The 27,029-nt window shown below is 37.6% G+C and overlaps 1 protein-coding gene across 1 annotated transcript in view; it reads right to left on the reverse strand.

The window, feature by feature from the left end:
• Positions 1 to 1,898: 1,898 nt before the first annotated feature.
• Positions 1,899 to 27,029, reverse strand: part of LOC109917635 (MHC class II regulatory factor RFX1-like) — a 29,384-nt gene continuing 4,253 nt past the window's right edge. Inside the window, exons 5-10 of the mRNA XM_048592306.1 lie at positions 21,357 to 21,506; positions 19,506 to 19,714; positions 16,855 to 17,008; positions 16,314 to 16,359; positions 14,459 to 14,625; positions 1,899 to 11,652 (exon numbers count right to left, since the gene is read on the reverse strand). Of these exons, the coding sequence (XP_048448263.1) occupies positions 14,468 to 14,625; positions 16,314 to 16,359; positions 16,855 to 17,008; positions 19,506 to 19,714; positions 21,357 to 21,506 (717 nt within the window). The 3' untranslated portion in view covers positions 1,899 to 11,652; positions 14,459 to 14,467. The remainder of the gene's footprint in view (positions 11,653 to 14,458; positions 14,626 to 16,313; positions 16,360 to 16,854; positions 17,009 to 19,505; positions 19,715 to 21,356; positions 21,507 to 27,029) is intronic.

Here is a 27,029-nt window from a genome sequence, read left to right on the forward strand (position 1 = left end):
GCTCCTTTCAACTTTTCACTCCCTCCACAACGGACATTGAACGGTGGCAACATAGTGTACTACTTACAGCATGCCCCTTCCAAGCCTGCAACTTCTACCATCTTGAAATACAGGGGCAGAAACAAAAGGGACACCACCATCTGCAGGTCCCCTCCAGGCCACTCACTATCCTGACTTGGAAATACTGTATATCACAACCTCTACCTAGAAGGGCAAGGATGGCAGGTATATGGGAACACTGCCATCAGCACGCCTCCCCTGAAACCATACCTGATTTGGAACTATAACACTGTTACTTCACTGTCTCTGGTTCAAAATCCTGGAACTCCCTTCTTAACAGTCTGGGTGCAAAATTGCCACAAGAACTTCAATTGTTCAATAAGGCAATTCCCCACCTTAAGAGCTATTAGGAATGAATAATAAATTGTCATCTGCCCAGTCATGCCCACACGCTACAAATGAATTTAAAAAACCGTCACATTATAAATGTTGACCTGTAAATATTGACAATTATTGTCCTGTTTCAGGAGAAGAGCTAATTTCTAAGTATATATATTAACGTTAAAATGATTTTTAAAAAAATTTCAAAAACATGTTTTATTCAGAAAAAATCTTTATGTACATTCAGAATCACTAAAGCAGTTCAGTTCTATACAGTCTCAGCATACTGAGAACAAACAAACATTGGAGTTTGACTCTCCTAATAGTTCCAACAAAGCCAAGGCATTTCTCATTTTTGCAGATACTATTTACATATATTTGAAGCACTGGCAGTGTCCCATGACTCAAAGCCATTAGACGTTGGTCTTTCCCCACTGCACCGTGATGGCAGCTGCCCCAAGCTTTAGTGCGTCCCTCAGCACATAGTCCTGGACCTTGGAGTGTGCCAGTCTGCAAGACTTGGTCGAGGTCAACTCCTTGCTCTGGAAGACCAATAGGTTTCGGACAGACCAAAGAGTGTCTTGAAATATTTATATGTGGTCATGAATTGACTAAACAATACTGACTGCAATATCTGAAATTTGATTCAGGATGACCTAGAAGTGCTTCACAGTCATTGTGGTATAGTCAGCTATCACATCAAAATAGTTTAACTGCTTATGATTTCCCCTTGAAGGTACTGTTGTTTCACTATTTTACAAAAAAAAAACTAATTTGAGCCTATATGAAATGATCAGGTAACATAATCAAAATTGAAGTCAAAACCCCAAAACGATTTAACAGTGTGTAATTGGGGCACATGTATTTCAAGATGGATGATGTTGATTGGTCAGGATGAGGTAATGATTAATGAAAGATAAATTACCTTCCACATCCATCTCATGCTCTTGAAATCTCTCTTTTGATTCATACATCAGTGACCTCTGCAAACCTCTCCTTCATGTCCTCTCTGTTGTGAAGTGCTTGAAGATATTTTGATATCTTAAAACATTTACTTGGGCTGTTTTTGAATGATATTAAATTTTGCCTCAATACCTGTGAATGGAACAGCACTGGCTAGAAATTAGACATTCCAATTCCAAATACCTGTTAGGTGTGTACACCCTGTTCAGGATATGCTGCCATAACTCATAGAGGCTCCTCTGACAGCACCTCCAAACCCACAACCTTGATCACCCTAGAAGGGCACAAAGGCTGCAGATGCATGGAACGTCACCACTTGTAACCTCTCTTTCAATTCATTCGCCATCCTGAATGAGAAGCATATTGTAATCCCTTCACATCTGTCAACTCAACAACGTGGAACTTTCTCCCTAACAGCACTGTGGGTGTGCCTACAATCAAAGAACTGCAATGGTTCAAGAAGGCAAATCCACCTTCTCAAGGGCAATTAGGGATGGGCCAGCCAGTGACACCCATCTCCCATGGACAAATAAGAAAAGGCAGCAGCAAACGGAGGTGTTTTATATCTGCTCTTTTATTTAAAAGAAACACTACAAAAAGTAGAAAACAGCTTTTGCACCAGGACTAAACACTCTTACAAATGCTTACATATCACCCCAAGCTGAATTACAACATTAAACAGTGCAGTCCCAAATCCTGCTTCCTTCTCTTTAGGTCCACAGCTCAGCAAAAGCTGATCAAAGCACCCAGTTTACAACAAAACTAAGCATATTTTTTTGTTTATACAAAATACAATATTTACTTTTCCGATACAGAACAGCATACAACTATATATCACAGATGTTTCTCAAGACAAAAGTTCCAACAAATAAGGCCATAATGGTTCAGAAACAAATATATCAAATAATCAATTTCTTTTCACAACTCACCCAATATTAATACAACGTTTAATAAAGATTATAATTACATACAAAAGCACAGATATTTGTTTTGTTTTTCAAAACTATATGTAATTTTGAGTTACAAACTGGTACAACAAGTATTTTACAAGTGCCTCAATTAACTGCAAAATACATTGAACACATCACACACTCTATCTGGAAAAGGAGAAAGAAAAATCCTACAAATGATTTTAATGTCAAGGATTAACAAAAGGCAACAAACTGCTCTTCCATTGGGCTGATTATGTTAGCCAGAAATCTGCAAAGGAAACTCAATGCACTACGTTGGCATCATAAAAATAGTGAAAGGACGTGGGTCCTGTTTACACTGTCCCTGCGCATCACCTTTCCATGAACATACCTTCAGATGGTTTAACAGAGGCACTTATCTTAGTTTGAGGCTGTATCCTTTAGATATTCTCTAACATACTAGAACTACGAGGCATCTGTTAAGTTCTGCAGTGAAGAAAGAAGTTGAGAAACTACAACACAGGTAAGGTCCCTCTCAATCATAACAGAGCTTCCTAAAACCAGCTATTTCTGGTGAAAAAGAAAGACAAATGCAGTGATGTCCATTTTTAAAATACTTACTCCTAAGCTTTTTCGGACGATGTGGAATATTCCCCTAGTTATGAGTGGGTTGCTACAAGACAATCAAATTTACCCCAATGTAGAGCTTGCTTGCATTTAAGTGGTTTTCTATTGGAGTTAGATATCTGGGATATGACATTTTTTAAAAAATGAATACCCGAGCTGGGAATCTTTGGGAGTTGGTTCCATTTAACTACTATGACTTTGCTGGTAATGCACTGGAAATTCTGTTTGTACTTCCAGACCAGGAACACCACCTCGTTCTGATCTCATGGTCACAGCCGTACATCCTAAAAACATCATTATCTTCCAGTTTCATATGGTGGAGAGAACACAAGATGAATCAAGCTTATACGAGATGGGCTGTGGCCATAAAGCATATTAGTTGTTCTCACAGTGAAACTCAAGAGATTGACTCATATCCTGCCTTCTCAACTGAAAAAAGATGTGGAAAGGTGTTAATGCAATTGTGTTAAGAGCTTGGGGATATCAAAGTAATATGGCAATAGATGTGAAAAAAAGGATGATTAATAATTGTCTACAAAAACAGAAGTTTCTAGCTAAAGTCTTTTCCTATACAGTAATTCACAAAATTGTTTTTTAGCCTAAATAAAAATTTATTCATGAATTAATTGGAATAGACTATGTTATCTAGGGCATTGCATTGACTTAGAGCTGTAGTCCTTTGATAAAGGCAGGACGTTACTTCGACATTGTATCCTTTGTACATGTACCACAGTGTTTACATCTCCTAAGTTACTGAAATGCAACTCTCGGTATAATCTAAAAGGTTGACTGGGAAATCAGAAAACAAAATGTGAACACAATTTTAATACAGAAATTGCTAGAAATACTCAATAGGTCAGACAGCATCTATAGACAGAGGGGAAAAAATTGATTTTAACTCACTCAAAACATAGTTAAAAATCAGGCCCATCAATGTTTCAGGTTAATGAACATTGACCTGGTGAACATTTCTAGCAATTTCTGCCACATTTTCATATTTTCAGGATCCACTCTACATTGTTTTTTTTTGTTCAGTACAGTATTGTTTAAAGGTGCCGTGGGAGGGAGAGTTCCATTTACTGCCTAAAATGGTTCACGCCCACGATCGACTCTAACAGTCACAAATGGAATTTCCTTTTTACAACTGAACCAAGTATAAGGTAGGCCCGAAATGTCAGCCTTCCTGCTCGTCTGATGCTGCTTGGCCTGCTGTGTTCATTCAGCTCTACACCTTGTTATCTCAAGTATAAACTGAGTGAGCTGCAAGACTGTTTCCTCGTGTAACATGCAGAATAGGCAGTTGGTATTTGTACTATTGCACTTGGATCTCAGGACCAAAATTGACAACTTGAAAGAAGTTCATTAGCAATTTTTTGAGAAATGCCACATTCATTCAGTTTGGTTTAAGTTAGAAATAACTTGATAAAAATAACTACTTCTTTCTGTGGCTTTAACACGTTAACATCCAAAATATTCCTTCCATTAGAATTTCTGCTCTCAAACTTTACCTGAACCCTGAACACAAGGCCTCTCGGTCAGCTGTGACACTCATCATCAATATGCTGATACTCAGAATGTTGTCACAAATATGTGAGCTAACTACAGCCAAGATTGACCAAATACATCATTCATAAAGGGTTACTGAATTAAAATTTAGAAGAAAAAAATCAAAGAATAACTTGTATTTTATCACAGTGAAAGTTATTTTCTATTCTCCCGAACTTACTCTACCATCAATGTTCATTCACCGTTGACCACAGGAACCGGTTATTATTCCCTCTCTCTTCCCTTAGGGATAGCTAGCCCAAATTGGAGAAGTGTGTACATCAGGGAGCAATAAAATGTGAATTCAAGGTGTTGAACTTGCTTTTGCTAGGTGGCAGTTGTTACTGGATTGAATGATAAATGTGACAATCTCGCGATGTGCATCACGTATGGTAACTATATGGCAGTATTCTGGAATGCACTTAATTTAAAGGCACACTCAGCACGTTCTCTTTCCCACAGAGCAAGCAAGACCTCCAGATATTCTTTCTCACATTAAAAAGTTAAAAAGTTACATATTTGCTACCCTTATAAATTAAGCACCTCTTGCACCATCACAAATGAGACACCCATTCACATTCTGCCTGGGAAGTTAACAGTTTTCTTTTTATGTTCAAACAACTCAAACAGACATTTCAATTTTGGGTGGTCACGGAGATGTTGAACTATTCAGTACCCGAATCACATATTCACATATTGATTGCCAGTATAAGAGTGAACAGATACTGTAAAATTCATGGTTAGTTTGTACTGAGTGTACAAGAAAAATACTCCCAAAAAATTGGACAAAAAGAATATAGTTTTATTGACAAGTCATTTCTGAGCTTTCTAGCCCTGCTATTTATAGGACCATATAATTCAACTTTTTTGTACATGCTACAGATATTGAGCATGTCCAGGCTCCTATTAAAGTTCTTTTGATTCCTTCCAAGAGACTGTAGGAGGAAAAAGTAGTTAGTTATTTGGAAACTAATGATTGGCATCAGGAACTGAGTGTCCAGTGAACACAGTAAGAAAACAGAGACAATAACATCCAAATATAATCTCCTTATGAATATGTAAACTATATTAGAAATGATTTTGAATCATAAGATATTTTAGGAGAAACAAATTTTTAATTGGGAGACATTACTGGTCTGTTTGCTGCATATTTGGTGTTCATAAATCATTTTAAACCTCAACCATCAATGAAACTACTCAAGTTACAAGTTATGGTTATTCACAAGGAACGAACTGCCGTACTCTATATATTTCGTTTTGAATTTTGTCGCCCTTTAAAGATCAATGAATTATTACAGACTTCAAACTATTTTAGCTTTAAATGGTCTTAGACTTTAGTCTTGGATTTGTTGAGGTAGACCAGGGCCCACATTTCAATATCAGATGAGAGGAGACTTGGGCTTTGCTTAATTCCCTCCTGCGATCAAGACTCGCACATGAATAATGACCACACCAATAGTATCTTGGAGCATACTAGTACTGTGGCAATTTAGGGTGAGTTTCCAACCCATTCATGATAAGTATGCACAAGATTCAGCACCATCCTCAAGTCAACACATCCAGGAAAAGGTGAAAAAACTGGTGAGGAACAAATTAAATGCTGTAGGCAGTAGTGGTGGTGGAAGATTTTTAGCAGCTTACTTTCAGATATTTCAAGCTTATGTGGCTCTCTTCGATTTAGTTTAAGTGACATATTTAATTAGAATATGAACAGCAGCAATTATCTACCTTATACTTTACAAAAACTACATAATCACTGTACTTGAGTGGCATTTAGATAATTATGATGGAAGTGAAAACAGTTACTTGGGTATATAGATAAAAGCTTTGATCTACTTAGGAAAACTGATTCTATTTTTCCATTTAATTTTGGATATGACATAACAGGCTCAGGACAGCATCTCAGCTCGTGGTGAGATGGTGAAGCATCTTGACACTAAAATTTCCACATTGAAATTATATTAATCGGAGTGAATTTTATTATCACCAAAACAGATAGATACAAGACTTTTAATTCCTCTCCAGTAGCTGTATCAATCGAAATAATGATCGACTGGTCTAGGGTGGGGGCTTACAGAAAGAAAAAGATTGGAATGTGATACTACAATCCCATTTTCAAAGGAGATGGTCATTCATTAATTAGCTTCACAGAAAAAACTAGGACCTGGTCTTGGTTGAGTGGTGATTAAGACTGACATCAATTAGTGGAGCAAATGAAATCACTGCTAGAACAGGAGCTGCATTACTGAGTTTGCCTCAGTACTTTGCAACTAGTTATACTTCATACACACTGAGATACCTAAAGTGTTTGTAGTAGGAAAATATCTGATTACAAAAGAGGGGCAGTTTTCTCTGACTAATTTCCGAGGCCAATGGGAACTGAGGATTAACGACGTAGACTTGGGAAATTAATGTGAACAGTAGAAGATCTAACAGCACGTTTTTAACCCTATGTCCACACAGAATGCATTTTGGTTTGTGCTTTAGACTAGGAGTGGCTATAGTGCCTTACTTATGTCTCTATCTGACCCAGAGTGCTTATGTTCTTGGCTTTTGAGTTCAAACTGTTTCCTTGTATGGTATTTTTGTGTAGTGGACAAAGTGAAAGCAGCATTTCTTTCTCTACCTGTTTTCAATTTTTTAAAAATTCTTAAGATAATTTATTATTAAAATAAGTCAATTCATTATGAGGAGACAGTATTAATACAGACTACCAGCAAAGCTCGTTGCAAAAGTGTATGGATATCAAGAGACAGCTATAGACAGCAACTGAAGGCAAAGTAAATTCAAATGCAGCAGCAACAACAAAATAAAGGTTTGCATCTTGTCCAAGAAAATAACCTGACCAAAATCACTGTCCTAACAGCAGGACTTCAAAACAGAAACAACCACAAGACTCAGAAAAAGTATTTTAAAAAGTTGCAGGATCGAGTGACTAATTGATGGTTAACTATTGCAAAATACCCAACTTAATAGTGAAATGAATAGCTTTTACCCGAGTGTTGAAAATGAACTGTAGTATAATATGTTATATGCAGGAGGAGTTGTGGATGATCACATCACTTCCATGACTTCAAGATAGAAAAGGTTTAATGCAGGAGTGTTCAGATGGGTAGCAGCCTTTTTAGTTTGTACATGTAACTTATATGAGGAAGGATCTTTTCTGGGTCTCCAAATGCTTCTTTACAGGAATTTAAACTTCAAGCAGGATGCTGAACAAGCATGAACTTCTTTTATTCACAGAAAACTTCATGGCTCCTGCTCTTTGTCTTTACTTCCTCTGTGATTACAAAACTAAACTGACTGTGTGCAGAGGATAATAAATACGGCTCCTAATTTCTTAGTCAGATTCCTCTTTCATCCTTTCAATCCAGCATAACATGTGCTTGGTCTTATAAGTGATCTCAAATGAACACGTTCTCCAAGACTGACAATCTGAATACAAACATTTGCTCTCCCAGACCCCACATATATTTAAGACAAAAATAGGTTGCCTATGAAAGAAAAAGAGGAAAATGGCAAATGAGAGGGGGCAACATTGTTTTTAAAATTGGAAAAATAATTGTGTCAACAGACAGAGATAGATGTAAACAGAGGCACATCAGGCCAATGTTAGTTATGGCGCATACAATTTGATAAGTGGGCTTCAAAGCTCCTGCTCTTGTCAATCCAAAAATTGGAGCTTTCAAAGATCTCAGCAGGCCAATTTGAATGTTGCCATCTGACCCACAATGGTCAATTATCATTCAATTTTTACACTTATGAACAAAAGCTTCCAATCAAATGTACAACCAGTAATACTATCCCTTGGTTTTGAACATAGGTACAGCATATTGCAAATTGCTACCATGTGGTTTTATAACGAAGTTTAATAGAAAGTTTCTGATCCTTTTCTCCCCCGCTCTTGTTGAGGCAGGCCACAGTTCTCAGATCTTGTACTTGCACACCTGAAAGTCTAACTGTTAGTAATTGTACTAATGAATTAATCAGTGCTAAATGGATATTATTGAAACAGAGAAAAATTGCACTTGGAAAAGAACAAAGCAAACACACAAAATTAAACTATCAGTCACAAGAGGTTTAAGAGAACTGTAGTTTGAATTCATTGACAGAAATCTGAATGGCCAATTGTTGATCCAATTATCTCCTCAGCTTTTGTTTGAGAGTCTGGCTTTGGATTCACATTGGCTTCTTCAGACATGACAAGATTATGGAAAATTCTAGTCAAATAACCTTGTAATTACTAGGGAGCTTTCCAGATGAATTACATCATCATATTGAAATAAGCCAATTAGATTCATCTTTAAACTTTGGAAAGGACACTAATCTAGACTGGAAAAGTAAACCAAAATACTACATAGTTTTTCAGATATTCACACAAATGAATTAGAACGAAAATTACTTGGGCTTAACTACTTTCTGAAAATAATTGTGAACTAAAATAAAACTTACTTTTTCCAAATTAAACTCTACCAAAGACAAAATTTAAAGAAGATTTAAAAAAAAATATATTGGTCACCTTTTCATATTACCAAAAACATCTGATTATAACACAAAGTTACCTGCCATTTAAACCTTATTGCACTTCTTTTTCTTTCAGTTAAAGGGAAATCCAGTCTTTTTACAACACTTTTTCCCTCACCAACCTTTACTTTCCCTTTCATCGTCAAGGCCAATAGTTTATGCTTTTAATAGAACCCCAGAATAAAATATGAAATTTGATCTGTTACTTTATACCTCAGCCTTGCCAAGAATCATCATTTGAGTAAAAATAGAAATAACGTCTAACAGAATTGAATATCTTTATATCAATTTCCTGGAACAAGTTAAATATCATATTGTAGAGAATGAGGTCACCTGCTGTTGTGTGGTTTTAATATAGTTTAATGACATCAACACAAGTGAAATTAATAGCTATTTCTTCCTTTACTAACACAAAGTAAAGCAACTGTTTGCGGAAACTTTATATTTATTAATAGATAAAGAGCAGTTTGAATAATTTCCTTTTTTGGGTTGTTTTCCTGCAGGATCCTGTTAATAGTGTAAAATGCATGTTATACGAGGCACCTTCATTTTACTGGATCTACTTTAAGACAGGAAATTCTTCAGCATTGAATTAGTCATGTATTTACAGCTTTAGAATTTTACACTCAAGTCTTGATTGACCAAGTTGACAATTGAAGCACCATACAACCTAGAAGCCAAAATAACTAATTGTGAATGGCTTCAGAATCAGCAGGTGGACCAAAAGATCCTTGTCAAAGTTCTGACACTAAGCAGGCAAGGGTGTTTAGCACTGTATCAAGAGTCATTTCACACAAATCTTTGGTTCAGTTTACTAACAGACTTGAATAACTGGCAATCAAATCATTGCAAGGGCTTCCTTTATTGTAGCTGTAAATATTTTAGATTTATCTGAAAATCTGCAATGCCTTTTTCTACTATTATATGGACTGGAAACAATACTGCACGTCATAAATTACCAAGGTCAATAAGACTCAACTTGAAAACAGACCTGGTGGGAGGAGAGGTGGATTCTAACTTTTGGTGCTATCAGATTGGTGGAGGGTATAATGGTCATTAAAGTCAATGAAAGAAGTATCAGGTGGGGTGTATATGGGTAGCCAGTGCAAGAATGCCCATGTTACGCCACTATCAATAGTTAAAGTTAGCTCCTCCACTTCCAGGTAAGTCAGAGGCATATGGTTATAATGTTAAACTACAACTCCTGTTGCCGCATTCCATTTATTGCAAACTATGATAATATAAATCCAATATTGTTCAAGACAGTTTTACCAGATAGAATTACTCCACTGCAACAGAAGTTATTAAATTTGAATACTGAAATTAGACCATTACATAGGAGTAGAAACAGAACATCAGAGCATCCAAATACAGTAACCTGTCGATATGATGGTCACGTGAATCAGTTGTGGCAGAAAAGCACGGCCAAAGAAACAGACCTTGTGGCACAGATGGTAAGGTTCACAGATTGAAACTTCATGGTTCTGCTCCTGTTTAATCATTAAGGTTAAAATTTAACAGAAGAAAATGATCAATGCCTCATTTAAAAAAGAAATTGCTTTTTCCCCCTTGTGAGGAATTTCCATCTCTATGTTAGAAGATTACTTCAATCATCCAATAATGATTGCATTAGATACAACATGGGAAGGTCTGCCCAACACTAGCCTAGCCAAAGCTGTAGCTCATGCTGCACTGAAATACTTCCTTTGTTACTTTTAATGGAGTCATGCAAGGATACATCGGCAGATCATTTCTGCTGACATCACTAGACAGTAGTGCAGGGAGGGAGACTATGTATGTTGTCAGGTGAATGAGCATTTAACTGGCAGAGGATTACAAAGAAGAAAAGCATCAATGTCAGCTATTAAACAAATGTGTTCCTTCTGGAGTTAGTCATGTTGCAGAAACTAATTCATCAGACTACAATTAAAGTCCAATATTATACCTTACCTCCAAAACAAGTTAGTTTGCTGGATCAACTGCCCAGCAGTTGTTTAATGAATTTTTTAATTCATTAAATACTTAAATATCCTCCATCATTGTGTGTAGATTTGAAAAGTAAAAAAGAATTGGCATTGTAACAAATTTCTTGATTTCAGCTGAACAAGGCACATGTCAACAGTTTCCTGTTTTCTACTAATATTTTCTATTGGTTGAAGCATGACCAATATGGCTATAATTTACAGTTTAAAAGCACATTTTAGACAGTGAGTGAATCATAACCGTCAGAAATTTCGACACAACATCTGCACCTGGTACTGAGATGATATCTTTTGCATTTTGATGAGCTGATAACTTGCCCAATGCCTGATTGGCTTCAGTGTTATCACTTCTGCTAATAAGGCTGTGTGACCTATTGCTTTTTTTCCCCTTTCATTCCTGAATTGCAGCCAATTTAATATTGCTTTTGTCATTATTTAGAAGTTATTTTCAGAATTAGATTTTGGACCAGGTGAAAAGCCAATCTCAGTGAGGCAAAACATTGGATTGTAAAGTTAAATTTACAAGAAACAAATTCTTGGATAACTCATTGGGAACTGATGTACTCTTTCTGCATAAATTATAAAGTAATTCAAAGACCTGCAGATTATTCTTCTTACATCCTTAAAAGACAATGCTGTTGCAGCATGACATCATTGGGCTCTCAAGTAGGAAATCCTCACATGAAATCACACTCTGGCTTCTCTTAAAAGATAGGTTTCTGCAAGGCAACAAAATTAATACAAATCATGACTGCTTATTTAATGGAGGGAAAGAAGAGTGAAGAAATAAAAGAATTCAAAGCAAGGTAACAATCAATGGATAACAACAATACAGGCCTTGATAGAAGAGGCTATGTGAAAGGCTTGCAAAGTGAAAAAGTTGTCTGATTATTATCCAGTGGTTCCTCCTATAAAATTTGCATGGACACATGAGTTAAGACAGAATCGGGTTCAAGTGTTTTGCCACAAATTGTCAAATAACCTGTTGACACCCACTGTAACAGGTCAGACATTGAGAATGACCATATGAGTGAGACATTGCAGCACTGCCACCACTGGACAATATTCCAACATGGGTCAGTAGAGAGCAGAAACCGAAAAAATGAAAAGGAAAAGTATAAATTTCATTAAAATATAAATAGTTTGGGTTTTTTCCTACCGACAGGGAGGAGTCCCTAAGATTAAAACTTGTTATTTACAATACATTTTTAATGGTCAGTTGGATAGAGCATGGTTTTAGATAAGGAATTCAAACTTCCTCAAAGATATTGGTCCAAATGAAAACAAGGTAGTCCAAAATGTAACAGGCTCAAAAGTTTCTTGCAATGCAATTTCTCCATTAATAATATTTCTAGATCACTAGGATATTCATATTTTTCATTATTATAGGAGGCAGTGATGCCTGATGAATCAGCACATCTTGTTTTACAACTTGTTCACACATATGGCTGATTCTGAATACTTTTTAGCTTAGAATAGGTGAACTTCTTTAAAAAAACAGAAGCTTGAATTTGGAATTTGAATAGAGATTTGCCCTTGTTTGATGATTGTGCTTTAAATTGGTGCTAAATTATATTCAGCAGGTAAATTGAAAAACTAAACATTTTGCATCTACATCAATACAGCTGGTGTCATCCAGTGATCTTTATCAAGTTTAATGCAATAGGTACTACGAGGATTGATTGTGTTCAACAGGTTCTTCTTAATAATTTTCTATGATTTCAATTCATTGACTTGCAAAGCAAGTCCAGTGTAGCAAAGATTATAAGGCCCGTACCAGAGAAGAGCGTGGAATAAAGTGCTAACAATCTAAGATCTACCATTTTTACTTTAACATTTTAATGGGACTTCCTTGCAGAACAGAACAAGAGTAATGAATCTGGAAATTCAAAATTCCATTAAACATTGCATAGCAACATAAATTATTAAACTATGTCAACAAATCATGCAGCAATATATGACAGTTCCTGAAAGTTATGTCAACACACCAGCAAGATAGTGTTAGTTAAATTTTGCTGAACACTGACCTAATCATATTATTGGCAAAGGATTCACATCTTAATACTCTTTTCCGCATTGCCTAAATTCCTGTTTTCATTCCTATTGTATTTTGCAGTGGTCAGAAAATGCCTGTAAAAGCTTTAGTTTGCAATCTGTGAGATAATACAACATAACTAACACTTCTGGTGAGCACATCCCTATTTTCTAGCCCTCTCTAGGACTCCAGATTCATCTCCAACTCACAAGTCTGATATACCTCCCATGAAACACCAGGAATAGAAAGTGACTGTGCAACACTCTTTCAGCCCAAATTCCTTATTTCTTTTTAGGAAAGTGCCTCATTATGTTCTATATAAATGGTCAATTCTTCGAACCCATCAGCAGTAACTAGGGTCATCCTAAGAAGGACGTAGAGTCAAATGATATAATAGTTACATGGAAAAATGTATCATATTTCTTAAGTTTCAGTTGAAATAAACTTTCATTCTATGAGCAGTAGAGGGTAAAGTGAAATCCAAATGGTTACTAACTTACTTGTTTGAAAGTCAAAGAAAAATAACGCAAATGCGTGAAGTCAGTGTTCTGTTCCACTTGCTGCCACTGCACAAACTACTGCACAGCCTTACAAAATGTGCCTAATAAGTATGTTTTTAACTTTTAAAACAAACATAGTAAAGACAAAAGCCCATAAAATAAGCAGAGGAACTTCTCCAAGATTGGCTTACAAGAGGTTCATTGGCGGGCAAGTATAATCATATTTGTCAATCTAGAATGAGTAATCTTTGATTCAACTCATTGTTATGCCCCAGTTCAATCTGTGCTTCCTTGGCAGTAAAATATTGTTGATTATTTTAGCTGAATGAAGCTGCTGGCGTAACCAAACAGCTTGTTCAGAGTTTATTTCAACTAAAAGTGAATCAGGGGCCCACATATTAAACACACTATTTCCTATACCTGTACAATGTTTAGTAACACACTTATAAACAGACCTAATTTAATTTGAAATAAATTTTGTTAGAAATTCTAGTGGGACTTTTCATTTCCCCTTTTGTTGTATTCCAGTGGCAGCAAACAAAGCTCACAGATGCAATGTTTTGATTACGAAAATAAAAGTAAATGCAGCTGAATGAGATGAAATCATGGTATTTGGGCAATAGGTTACTGTCCTGCCTGGCTCCCATGGTTTTTAAAGAAAAAATGTAAGCAGCAGAATGCAAAGAATGTTTTGTAAAGATTCAGTTTCTATATATTCTGAGAGCTGAGTGGCTTTAAATTTGTGACTGTGTGAAGATATTCATTTTACAATGTGCTCTACTCCTAGTGCCCAAATTTTTGAAAGCAATTTTCTTCTTTTATTTTTAATATAACTCATATAAATAAATGTTGAACTAAAATAATTTTGGCAGATGTTTGAGATTCGTGATAACTATAGACAATGTCTTTCTATGCCATGGCAGTTAAGTACCATGGATGGTGAGTGAACCGCGTTAAATTCAAGCAAAAGCTTTCCTCTTTTTGCCCTACATTTCATTTTCAGTTGGTTGGTGGTGCTTGGACGAACACTCCCCTTGACTCCGTCCGTGGCAACTTGGCTGGTGGCTCCATGGCATCTGTTACTAATGTTGGTTCATTGTCCATTGGAATTTCTTGTTGACTATCATCATCACTTTCTTCTTCTTCTTCCTCCTCATCTGAATGAGATGTTTTAAAGGAAAAATGATACAAATTCAGAGTCACGTAAATAAATAATTTGACTTCGCCTGCACAAAAACCCTTCAGGGAATATTTACTTTACGTAGATATTTTTTAGAATAAGAATTGGGCATAATGATGAACGTGGTTGAAGTAATATAAAGAAACCAAATTCCTAAGAAATAATGAACATTGCATTATGGCATTAAAATTGAAAAATATCCTAGGCAAAAGATGTAAAGAGTTTAAAGATGACAAAGAAGGAAGCTGAGTCAATGAGGTGGGTTTTGAGGAGGAAAAGAGGTGAGGTTGTTTACAAAACTAGGCCATGGAGCCTAGCCTAGTTTTATGAAGGAAAAGCTTCCAAAGGGGAGAGAGACAGATACACAAGAAGCTGGATAGAGGTAGGCCATGATGTACTGGGAGAGACTACAGATATGGGAAGCAGACTGATCACGAAATGATTTAAATACAGGGATAGGAATTCTAAATTGGAATACTTGATGAACAGATACCAATTTAAGCCTGCAAAGAGAAAGATGATAGCTGAGTGGCAGCTGGTGCATGGTAAGATATACAGATGAGCTTAGTGCTCTAAAGCAGGAATCAGATTAAGGTTGAACAGCGTACTGGGGCTGGGAATAGAATTAGTAGTCGAGGTACAAATCTTGGGCAGGGGCTGAAGATAATGGTTTTGGTCTGCCCAATGTTTATCAGGAGAAAATTGTGGCTAATCTAGGGCTGGATGTTGGGTAAATAGAAAAGTAGTGGAAAGGCCAACAGAGAAAAGGTAGAGCTGGTTGTAGATAGCGAAAAGTAAATGCTGATTCCATGATAGTTAAAGTAGAACAGGCCAAGGGTAAATCTTTGGATATTCAAGAGTGCAGTCCAGAAGAAAAATCATTGCTGGAGATGCAACGGCCATGATTAGATAGATAACAACAGAACCAAGTGAAGTCGGTCCCACTGAGCTTGACATTTTGTAGGACTTTAGACAGTAAAGGATGATTGGCAATGAGGAATACATGCTTAAAAAAAGCTCAATACCAATTACACATAGATAGAAATTACAGTGTATAAATAGACCATTCATCTCAACAAATCTGTGTTGATGTTTATTCTTCAAATTCCATTGTTAATACTGGGATATACATAATCTGAGCTAGCTCTGGACACAATTCCATTCAACAAGCTTAGTTAGATATTGTGAAAATGTGAGTTAATTCCTACTTTTGCATACTTTTAGATATTTTCACATTTACCTTCCACATGGAATCACTCATCAAGATGTTCCAAAAAACTTACTTGCACAGAAATAATTTAAGGAAGTGACAGGATGCAACTGTACATTACAAATAAATGAACAGCACTTTGCAGCAATAAACAGCCACAGTATTCAGTACAGTACATGGTAGTCATCATTCCCAATCAAGTGGTTGTGTTTGTTGAATCAACATAAATGCCCAAATCAGAGTAAGGATGCAAGGCAATCTGTGGGCTTAAATTATAAAACTCGCAGTCCAAATGAGGATTTTTTTTATATCCCTGGTGTACAATGTCTCTCCCTCTCCAGATTTGTGTAAATGATCAACTTGTCCCAAAGTTTAGAAAGCTTCCAATACTACAAACTCAGTTATAAAATAAACACAAGTGTTGATTTTTATTTGTGTTCAAGCACATTGCCTACCTTTGTCAGGATCCAGTGGGTTTAAAGCCCGTCCAAGATCAGCAAACTACATTAAAAGAAGAAACTTGTCTTATTTTGCCTTTAACGTGTTGCATTACAAAACTGAAAGAGAACTAGACCAGCAACTCAAGCAGTTGAGTACTGCATGACATCCTCTTGCGTTTAATCATTTTAATGTTACAATAAATACTTCTATCACTCGTTTCACAAAATTAAACTATGAATTTAAAATAAATTGTAGGTTGCATTAATTTGTCATTCTTTAGGAGTATAAACTTAAAAATAAATTTATTCCTTTTAAAATTGCATTCTACATTATTTTTACACAACACAGTTAACAATTATTTATTTATTTTATTTGGAAAAGTAAACAGTATTTCAACAATCGATGCAACAATTAAAGGTTTGGCAAGTAACATTTATGTCAGCAAGAGTTCAGCATGAAGATTAAAATTACCACATTAGTACTTTATAAATTAAGAGATTTATAAATTTACAATTATGAGAACAAGATGGAGATAGGAGATCGCATACAACTTACCTCACCCATGACAGCAATGGGTGTTTCTCCCTTTGCCTGTGCCACACGATGCTCTATCAAATAGTACATGTATTCATCATACAGGAGGCGAATGAGATGAAAGGACCCAAAACTTGCTGCACTCCTCAAAGTTAAATCCCGAATCACCATTGAACTAAATTAAATAGAACAGTTCTTTCTGAAGTTCCTTTAAATGTGTCATTAATAAGACTTTCTTGCTACATATTTTCTAAAAGCACATACCATTTTGGAAACCTATAAGCAGCCAACATTAGATTTTGGCTTTGAAAGAAGGCAATGTTACAAAGAAGTGTTTTTATAGCTGGTTTCCACTTGCCACCTACTCCTTAATTATCTAATCACAACAGGAAATGTATTAGGTGGAGGTTATGACAGAATGATAAAAATGTTTGCAGCACAAAAAGAGACCATATACCCTTGTATCAGTGCCACTCGCTGCAAGAGCAACTTAATTAGTCCTTTACTCTGCAACCTTTTCCCATGTCCTGTAAGTTTTTACTTTGTTCATTTAATTCACTTTGAAATCCTCAATTAAATCTGCTTCCACCACCCTCTCTGGCATTCCAGATCCTAACCACTCACTGTCTAAAAATGATTTTTCTCATGTTGCCACTTGTTCTTTGGTCATTCACCCTTAAATTGGTGTCCTCTGGTTCTTAAATGCTGGTCTGCCAATGGTAAAAGTTTCTCCTTATCCGCCATCATGATTCTAAACATCTTTATCAAATTGCTTATCAACCCTTATCCTCTTGAAGGAAAACTCTCTGATTTTTCGTTGTTACTGAAGTCCTTCATCCCTAGAAACATTCTTCTAAATCTTTTCTGCACTCTTTCTAAGCCTTCAAATATCTCTGAAGATGCAATGCCTAGGACTGGGCATAATACTGCAGTTGAGGTGAAAATTGTATTTTATGAAGGTTCATCATGACTTCCTTGCTTTTGTAGTCCATGCCTATTTATGAAGCTTAAGATCCTATTTGTTTTTTTAACCACTTTCTCAATTTGCTCTACACCTTGTATCTCAGTACATGTGACAATAATAAATCAAATCAAATCAACAATGTGGGCATACATGTTGCCAGGTCTCTGCTCTTGCACCCTTTAGAATTATATCTTTTATTTTATATTGTTTCTCTTTGTACTTCCTGTTGATTAAATTTCATCTGTTATGCCTCCAACAATTCCATCAGCCTATTTATGTCTTCTTGAAGTCCATCGATTATCTAACTGATGGATCATAATACTTCCATTTCTGAGTCATCAGCAAATTGTGATACTGTCCTTTACATAGACAAGTGTAGATTATTAGTTTAAATAGAAAAGCAGTGGTCTTGGGAATGACGCCTGGGAACCTCTACTGTATAACTTTCTTCAAGTTAGAAAAGAAGATGTTTACCTGTTTCCTGTCATTCTTCCAACTTGATATCCATACTGCTATTGTCCTTTTTATTCTATAAGCTTTGACTTTACTGGCAGTGTATTGTGCAGCACTTTATCAAATGATTTTCAGAAGTGCACTTCATTATACACATTATCCTCATCAATCCCCTAGATTAGCTCATCAAAAACTCAATCAATTTATATAAACACAATTTACCTTTGTGTTAGCTTTTGTTAGCTAATCCACACTTTCTAAATAAAAGTTAATTTTGTCCTGGATTATCAGATCATCATGATGTGAACTTGACTCGTGATCATAGCTGTAAGCTGGTCATCTTGCAGTAGCTGCCTATGCAGTATGTAATGCAACTACATGCACAATATTCAAATACAGGAAGTAAAGGGTATGAATATATTTCTTAATAAATATACTCCTGTTTATTAAATAATCTGGACACAACTTGGGTCATTTGCAAATTCTGTCTATATTTTTCTATCATGTAAATCTGTTATTAATGGATTTAATGTGAATAAACAATCTTATTTATCCTATGATTTGGAATAGTTATTGAGACATTAGGCTTTGGCATGATACAGGTTATCAAAGCATATTTTACATTGCCTATAGAAAGAAATTCTAGGATTAATCTTGATCATTTGTACAAAGCAATTTTAAGTCTACTATTAAAATATATCGAAACTGAATGACTGGAGAAAATTCAGTGCTCAAGTGTTTGCCTGCTCCAGCCAAAGAACCAGAACCAATGGTTACAGTCTAAGTATATGAGGAAAACCATTTAGGACAGAGATGAGTACAAACTTCTTCATCCAGAGAGTGGTGAGCCTGTGGAATTTACAGCCACAGAAAACAGTTGAGGTCAAAACATGACATGATTTCAAGGAGGTGTTGGATATGTCATAAAAACCGAAAGAACCGTAGATGCTGTGAATCAGAAACCAAAGCAGAAATTGCTGGAAAAGCTCAGCAGGTCTGGCAGCAAATGATGAAATTTGAGAGAGCGGAGCTCGTTAAAACTAGATTAAAAATCTCGGATATGCGATTTTTTCTTGCAGATGTTGATTTTTGTTGGTACTTAATTTTGGTGTGGATAGGCGAATTCGTGACTCATCGATAGAGGATTTACTGTAACATACTGTAATTGAATTTCCTGTGCATCACGACACATACTAAGTATATTTTCATTTAATAACACATTTCTACCTATGCAGAACAACATTATAACACCCACCTGTAGAAGGACCACTTGAGCAGGAACTGTTTGGCAGCCTTGGGGAAACTAGGACTGCCATGATACGGTTTGAGGACCTGGGTTACCACGCTGTCTAACCAGGATGCCCATTGCTCTAAGGAGTTCTGTTGCTGTAAAGTCATTTTAAAATCCTGTTCCAGCCTTTGCACAACACCATCCTCACAACGACACACCCACGAAGCTTGTTCCTGAGAAAACCATTAAGTCACTATTACAGTACAGGTATACCTGCTCATCAAATATAAACTGATTTTCAAAAGGCAAGATATGCAGCCAGAAATTTCTCTCACTGACATAAAGACATTAACTAGAGGCTGATCTAGCTCTTCTGATTAGTTTCACACTACATGAACTCATAACCAATACAGAATCAACTCTGACTAAATTGAGAAGGTGCAAGTGACAAATCACAAATGACAGTTTGACTTTGATCGATAGCATCTTAGAGTCAGAGGCTTGTAGGTTCAAGCTTTGCTTCAGGATTCAGGTGAGTTTGACACTTAAGTACAGTACTAAGAAAATGCTGCATTGGTCAGATGAAAAATGGCAAAACTAGAATCTATTTGCTTGCTCTTGTGGTCAAGATGGATATTAAATATTCCATGGCATTACTCGGGGTACAAAGTTTTCCAACTTCTCTGGCTAGCATTCATCCCACAGTCCACACCACTAAAAACAGATCTCATCGCTTTGTGTGTCATCTGAATCATGCTATGTCCACATAATAACAGTAATTGCATTGGAAAGTAATTTTTTGAACTTGAAGCATTTTAAGTTCTATATAATTGTATGTCTTCCTGTAACTAAATTGATTAACACCTTCCAGCTATTATATTGATATGGTATTTGCTTTAATATAACATAAACAGCAGATGACACATGTACAGACTTCTACCATATTCTTCCTTTCATCTTGGATTCAGAGAGATCATATCTAATGTGTGGTATCACCAACCCCCTCAACTATTATTTTCTTCTTCTTTCCAAGTGTTAGGAGAGGTTTGGATCATTTTATGTCTGAGGATATGGGCAGTTGATGTTTTCAGGCTATCTGACCATTGAATATCAGAGTTAAGGCAGATGCTGGCATTAACCTACTGCTACACAATGTCATTTCCAGGAATGGGTCAAAGGATAACAATTAAATGAGGTATTATCTGGTTAATCCTTTTTTTCTCCCTAAATCAGCGCACTAAATCCACAAAATGGACTGATCTTCCAGTCAGTGGGGAAGCAATGACATTCTCCGCTGATCTTAAAGAAGGCTGCCAACAAAGATATAGCAATCTCTGTGGTGTAGACTTTCCTTTATTGATGGTAGTTTCTTTCTGGTGCTGAGTGAAGGAAATACCAGGCATACAGCAGCAGCGATGGTTTCAAGCAAGGTAAGCAGCCAGTCACATTAAAATATTCCCATACACACCAAACAGGGAAGCAAAAGGTTCACTACTTTTAATTTACTCTGTTTAACAAGTGATTTGTGACGTACACATGGGCTTAAAGTAGAAGATAAAATATCTTAACTTTGGACAATTTTAAAAGATATGTAGAATTTATGATAGTAGAGAAACTTCCAATTGATTGATTTAGCAGATCTCCTGTACTCAATTTCTAAAGAAGCAGGGTTTCCGTCACAACAACCGCCAGCTTCTGCATTTAACGATGTATGTGTGAACTTCAAAGGAGTAATGATAGCAACCACTGACAGTTCTGTCCTCATCACCAACATAAAATCCAGACCAGTGCTCCCTTAACACTGCTTGGTTGAGTTCAGCTAATTCGAATGATTATGATTGGACCTGGAGCTTTTCTCTGGTGCAGTCTAATTACCTGAACATTTGCAAAATCTACTCGGTTTAAATCACTCAGCATCTGGTTAATCTGTGCAGTATTCTGCAGCACAGCACGGGCTGCCTGAGCAAGATGATTTAAGGATGTGTAACGTCTCAGAGTCTGTGCAAAGGCACTTGCAGCTGCCACCTACAGGAGTTAGAAATGAACAGCAATGAATACTTAAGGACCAAATACAATTTAGAACTTATTAACAATGGGCCAGTGGTGAGTGAATAAAACAGTCAAGGACTAATCTATTTTCTGATATAGAGTTTTAAAACACAAGTTACAGTGATTCATTTAAAGAATAAAATTAATCGAAGTGTTACAATTTTAAAAGGAACACCTTGAATAAATCTTTCCCCTACACATCCTGGAACAACGTGCATTAGAGTATGTGTTATGCTTGAAGGGCATCTGAAACTCAGATATCAAATTTAACACAAACAAAACGGCCTCCAGGTCGACACCATACAATTTGAGGCGATGGAGTGAATACATGCTTATACTATTAAGTACAACATATAAAAGTGTTAAAGCTGTACTCGTAGTAAAAACAATTTCCTTAAACAGATGATAAGCACATCATTCAGTTGGTAGGGCTCTTGAGGTGCAGTGGTAAAGTCCCTACTTCTAGGCTTGAATGTCCAGGTTCATGTTGCACCTGTCCCATAGATGCGCAAAAACACGTCTGAAGAGATTGATTAAAAATTAGAATCTTTTCAAATCTTCTAGAGTCTTCTGACACTGTGACAGTGCCCCTATCTTTGAAATTTTGGGCCAGAAGGTCCAGGTTCACATCCACTTATCCTAAAGTGTGTTAAAACATGTCCAAACAGTCTAATTAAAAATACTTATCCTTCAACTGGTCTAATTTTTTGGCCCATTACAAGGTTGTTCCTCATGATCTGATTTGAAATTTTAAATGTTCCTGCTCCTTTTTCATCTTTAAAAACTGTATTTTGGTTGCAGAAGTCACATGAAGAAAATCTATGTGTAAATGAATTCCTCAGCCCACAGTAGGCCTGATACCTCACTGTACTTTGATGACCTGTTACTTAAACTATGTAATGAAGTGCAATGATATATGATTTATTTGATGAGGGATATCAAAGAAACGAATAGATCACATTCCTGATTTTTAAAAATAAATCAGTATTTGGATTTATCAAACATGAAAAATATATCAGATGCACAGAAAGGGTACCACAAATGAAATTATTAGGTTATTCAATCATTTACAACTCATATTGTCAAATATAATTCGAGGTCACTGCTCTCCTGTACGTTCTAAAGCTTTCCTTCAATATACACACTCCCTTGATCTGGCCATATTATGTAACTTATCTGTTTTCAGGGTCCTGATCAAAGACAAGACCATGTCTGATCACTCCATTAGACTATTGCACTAAACATTTGGTCAGCCACAAATTGAGTCTATATCTCTTATATAATTTCCATCTCAATATATCTACTTCAATTCTTGCAAAATCATCAACATGCACTCTGTCTGTTCCTGAAACTCTTCTCTATGCCTACCTTATCTCCAGATTCGTATTTTCCAAAGATCATTCGGCCGAGCTTCCTATTCTCTCCATTTCTCAGACTCTTAGTTTCTTATAAATCCCACTATCCCTTTGACAACCATGCCTTCAGCTGCTTTGACTCTTTGGAATACCTTCTCCAAACCTTCTCTGAAATATCCCGTCACCAAGTCACCCTTTATTTACACATAAAGACTGCTTGACACTGATCCAGCTCCAGCCAGGGTTCCCTAATTGGACCAGATTAACAGCCCCAATCAGGGAACTCATATTCTATGAGGTCCACCTGGTTGACCTCGTTACAATCACTATATCCCTCCCTCCTCGAAGTCAGAGGATATAGATTGGTTCCTTTTTTTTAAAGCTCCTCCTGGGGTGTTTTAGCACCGGGTCAGGTTCCTCCAACTCTACCTCTGATACGGACGGTGTGTATCACACATTAGCTCACCTCCTGTGCCCAGAGTGTCTCAGAAGAAATTCATTCTCTTCTTCAGGTGGCAAAGGCCTCGAGGCGGCATCATCCACCATGCCTATCTCAGATTCTGAGGTATCTTCAACATTTGACAGAGAAGGAGAATCCACACGTTCCAGAACAGTCAAAAAGTCTGTTGAAGAGTCGGGCACGTTTTGTTCCTGCACCATTTGCGAGTTTGCAGCTTTCATATGGTCCACATGCTCATTCAGGACTCGAACCTTATACCTCACATCGACCATGCCTCTTACCCATGCTGGACTGTTCCTATGGCTCCTACAGGAAGCTTTGTCCTCTGAAGTAAACTCTCTCTCTCACCTAGTTGAATCTTGTGTGCAGCATTGGTGTTCCTCATGCCATTTCATCCACACCCCCAAGTCCAGGAAGATCAGAGTTAACCTACAGCAGAGTCTTCTCCCCATTAGCAACACTGCTGGAGCTATCCCTGTAGTTGCATGAGAGAGTGGTCCGATAATCAAATTGGAACCGGACCAGTTAAGTATCTAGTGAAGCTGTAGGCTGTTTCTTTAAGCCTGACTTCAAAGTTTGAGCTGCTCTTTCTGCCAGACTATTGGATGATGAAAGGTATGCAGCTGTCATTACATGTTGAATAGGATATGTCGAATACTGAAATTCCCTGCTGGTAAATGATGCCTCTTTATCAGTGACCAACACAGAGTCTGTGTACTGCAAAAGATGCACGCAGTTTTTCTTGTGTCGATCCTGCATTTGACGAGTGAACTCTACGCCCGTGCAACCAATTTTGAGTGTACATCCACAATGACTACGAATATTGAGTCCATGAAAGGACCTGCATAGTCAACGTGTAGCCGAGTCTAGGGTTTATTGGGCTATTCCCACAAATATGGGGGAGCTGTTTGTGGTAATTTTTGTCCTTGTTGGCACCCTGGGCAATGCCCCACCAACACAGCTATGTCTGCATCTAATTCTGGCCACCAGACATAACTTCTTGCCAACATCTTCATTTTGGAAACCCCTGGATGACCCTGGTAGAGTTCGGCCAGTATCTGGCAGCGACCTTTGCTCAGGACAATCACTCTTGCTCCCCATAATAACATGTCATCCTCTACTGTGATCTGGTCTCTCTGGGTCCAAAACAGTTTTAATTCTAATCATGACGGCCCTTTGGATTCCCCCATCACCTCCAGCTGTTTCAGTTTTGCAAGGGCTGGATATTTCGGCATCCAAAGTCTGATATTGTCAGCTGTGACTGGAAGTGTGTCCAGAAAATTGAAAAGCATTATGGACTCTTCCAATGGCAGTACCAACGGGCAGTGTATCTGCCAGTGGGAGGCAGCTCAATGCATCCACATGTGCTACTTGGCCTCCTGGATGGTGTTCGAACTGACACTTCGTATGAGAGCCCATCACTGAATTCAGCCTGAAGCTATGAGTGGCACTGCCTTATCCTCTTTAACAAGACCTAGCAGGGGTTTGTGGTCCATTATTATTACAAATTTATGTCCGTAAAGGTATTGCTGAAACTTCCTGACTCCAAATATGACTGTCAAACCTTCTCTCTCGATCTGGATGTATTTATGCTCTACATTAGCCAAAGTCCTGGATGCACACGCTATTGGGCGTTCCTCTCCATGAGGCCACCTATCAGATAATGCTATCCCAACGCTATATGGGGAGGCATTGCATATCAAAACCAGATGTCACTAGGGATCATAGTGTGCCAAAACCTTAGAGGACGATAGCTGTTTCTTCACTTCTCTAAAAGCTATGGCTTGGCTACACAACCATTTCCAAGGCTGACCCTTTTTTCAGAGTTGATGCTCAGGTGCCAGGTTGTAGGCCATGTTACAAATGAACTTTCCATAATAATTCACCAGCTGAACACCTAAGCTCCGGTATAGATGTGGGAGCCAGGGCACCTTTAATTGCCCTCACTTTATCTTCCAACAGGTGTAACCCGGTCTTGTCAACTCTGTTGCCCAAGTAGGTCATTTAGGATGCCTGAACCACACAGTTTTCCCTTCTAAGGCATACATCCACCTGGAAGAAACATCTAAGTACTAATGTTTAAGTTCTCTAAGTGCTCTTTATAGGTCTTCCCTGGTTTTAGCATGTCATCTAGATAAATGGTGACCTGGGGTAGATCTTGTAAAATATTCTCCATTGTCCACTGAAAAATTGCATAGGCTGACCATACCCCAAATGGCAGTCTTGTATATTGGTACAAATCCTTGTGGGTATTAATTGTAGCATACTTCTGGGAATCCTCATCTAACTGCAATTACAAGTACGCATGGCTCATGTCCAGATTTGTGAAAGCGTATAGATCCTCTATGCAGGGGATTGGGTGTTTATCCAGCTGTGAAAAGTGGTTTACCGTTTCTTTAAAATCCACATAAAGGTGAACTGACCCGTCAGGCTTCATGATCGATATGACCGGTGCAGCCCATTCCACAAATTGGACTGGTTTGATGATTCCTTCACTTTTCAGCCTCTGGATTTCTACTTCTACTTTTGCCCGAGAGGCAAATGGCACTGGGCAGGTCTTGTAGAGTCGTGGAATGCTTCCTGGTCAACTTGCAAAGTGGCCTTGGCTTCTTTGATAATCTCTAGACCTTCCTGAAAAACTTCTGGGTATTTAATTAGGACTTCACTTAGGCAGCCATTTTCTAATTGAAAAATGTTGAGCCAATCTAGGTGAACTTTTCTCAACTAATTTCACCCCAACAAGCTTGGGCCTGTGCCTTTTACGACAATCAGTGGCAACTGAACCAGCTGCTCCTCCTAAGAGACTGGAACCGAAATTGTTCCCTTATTCTGTAAAAGGTTCCCCAGTATAGGTCCTCAGTCTAGCTGAAGTCTTGCACAAACTTAAGCATTGGCATCCAGAGCGCATTTTGTTAAAGACTGGTTCTGCGATCACTGAAATGGCTGGACCCTTGTCAACCTCCATCTGAACTGGGTGACCATTTAACCAGATGTTTATTTTGACTGGTTCTGATTAGGATGTTGGTAAGCAATTTAACTGTTCCAAACCAGATGTAGGTGGACTTTCCAGGGTTTGCACTCTCCTGGATACCGGCCTAGGAATTTTCTTACTCACTTTAGGTCTAGTAGGTCTATTTTGCTGAATCGAGTCTGCACACCGGCAGCAAATACAATGGCTTGCCGGCCCAAATCCTGAAGAAAATGTTAACCGTTTGGCTGAATTTTTCTGATGAAGGGTCTAGGCGCGAAACGTCAGCCTTCCTGCTCCTATGATGCTGCTTGCCCTGCTGTGTTCATCCAGCCCTGCACCTTGTTAACTCTGGCTGAAGCTTGGCTTTGTTTTGAAGTTTCGCTGACCTAGAGTCCCTCTGTTCAGGATATGTCCGGAGTGAGGCTGTGCAATTACCTCCATTCCAGTGGTGTTTCCTCAAGCTCAGTCGGACTGGTGAGAATGTTCAATTCCAGGGGAATACCCAGCTACTCATATGCTCCACTTGCCGTATTTTCCAATGACAAAGCCAGTTGTGGTGCCTGTTTGAAGTCCATTTGGGCTTCAGCTAATAGGCGCTTTTGCATGGTTACATCATTAATCCCACTGAAATAACTCCACAAAGGCTAGTATCCCGTCACCAAGTCATCTGCTTTACATATGCAGACACCTTGACACTGATTCAGCTCCCTCAG

This window comes from Rhincodon typus, unplaced genomic scaffold (genome assembly GCF_021869965.1).
Source record: "Rhincodon typus isolate 14 unplaced genomic scaffold, sRhiTyp1.1 hic_rhity00000985, whole genome shotgun sequence".
NCBI classification, from domain to species: Eukaryota; Metazoa; Chordata; class Chondrichthyes; order Orectolobiformes; family Rhincodontidae; genus Rhincodon; species Rhincodon typus.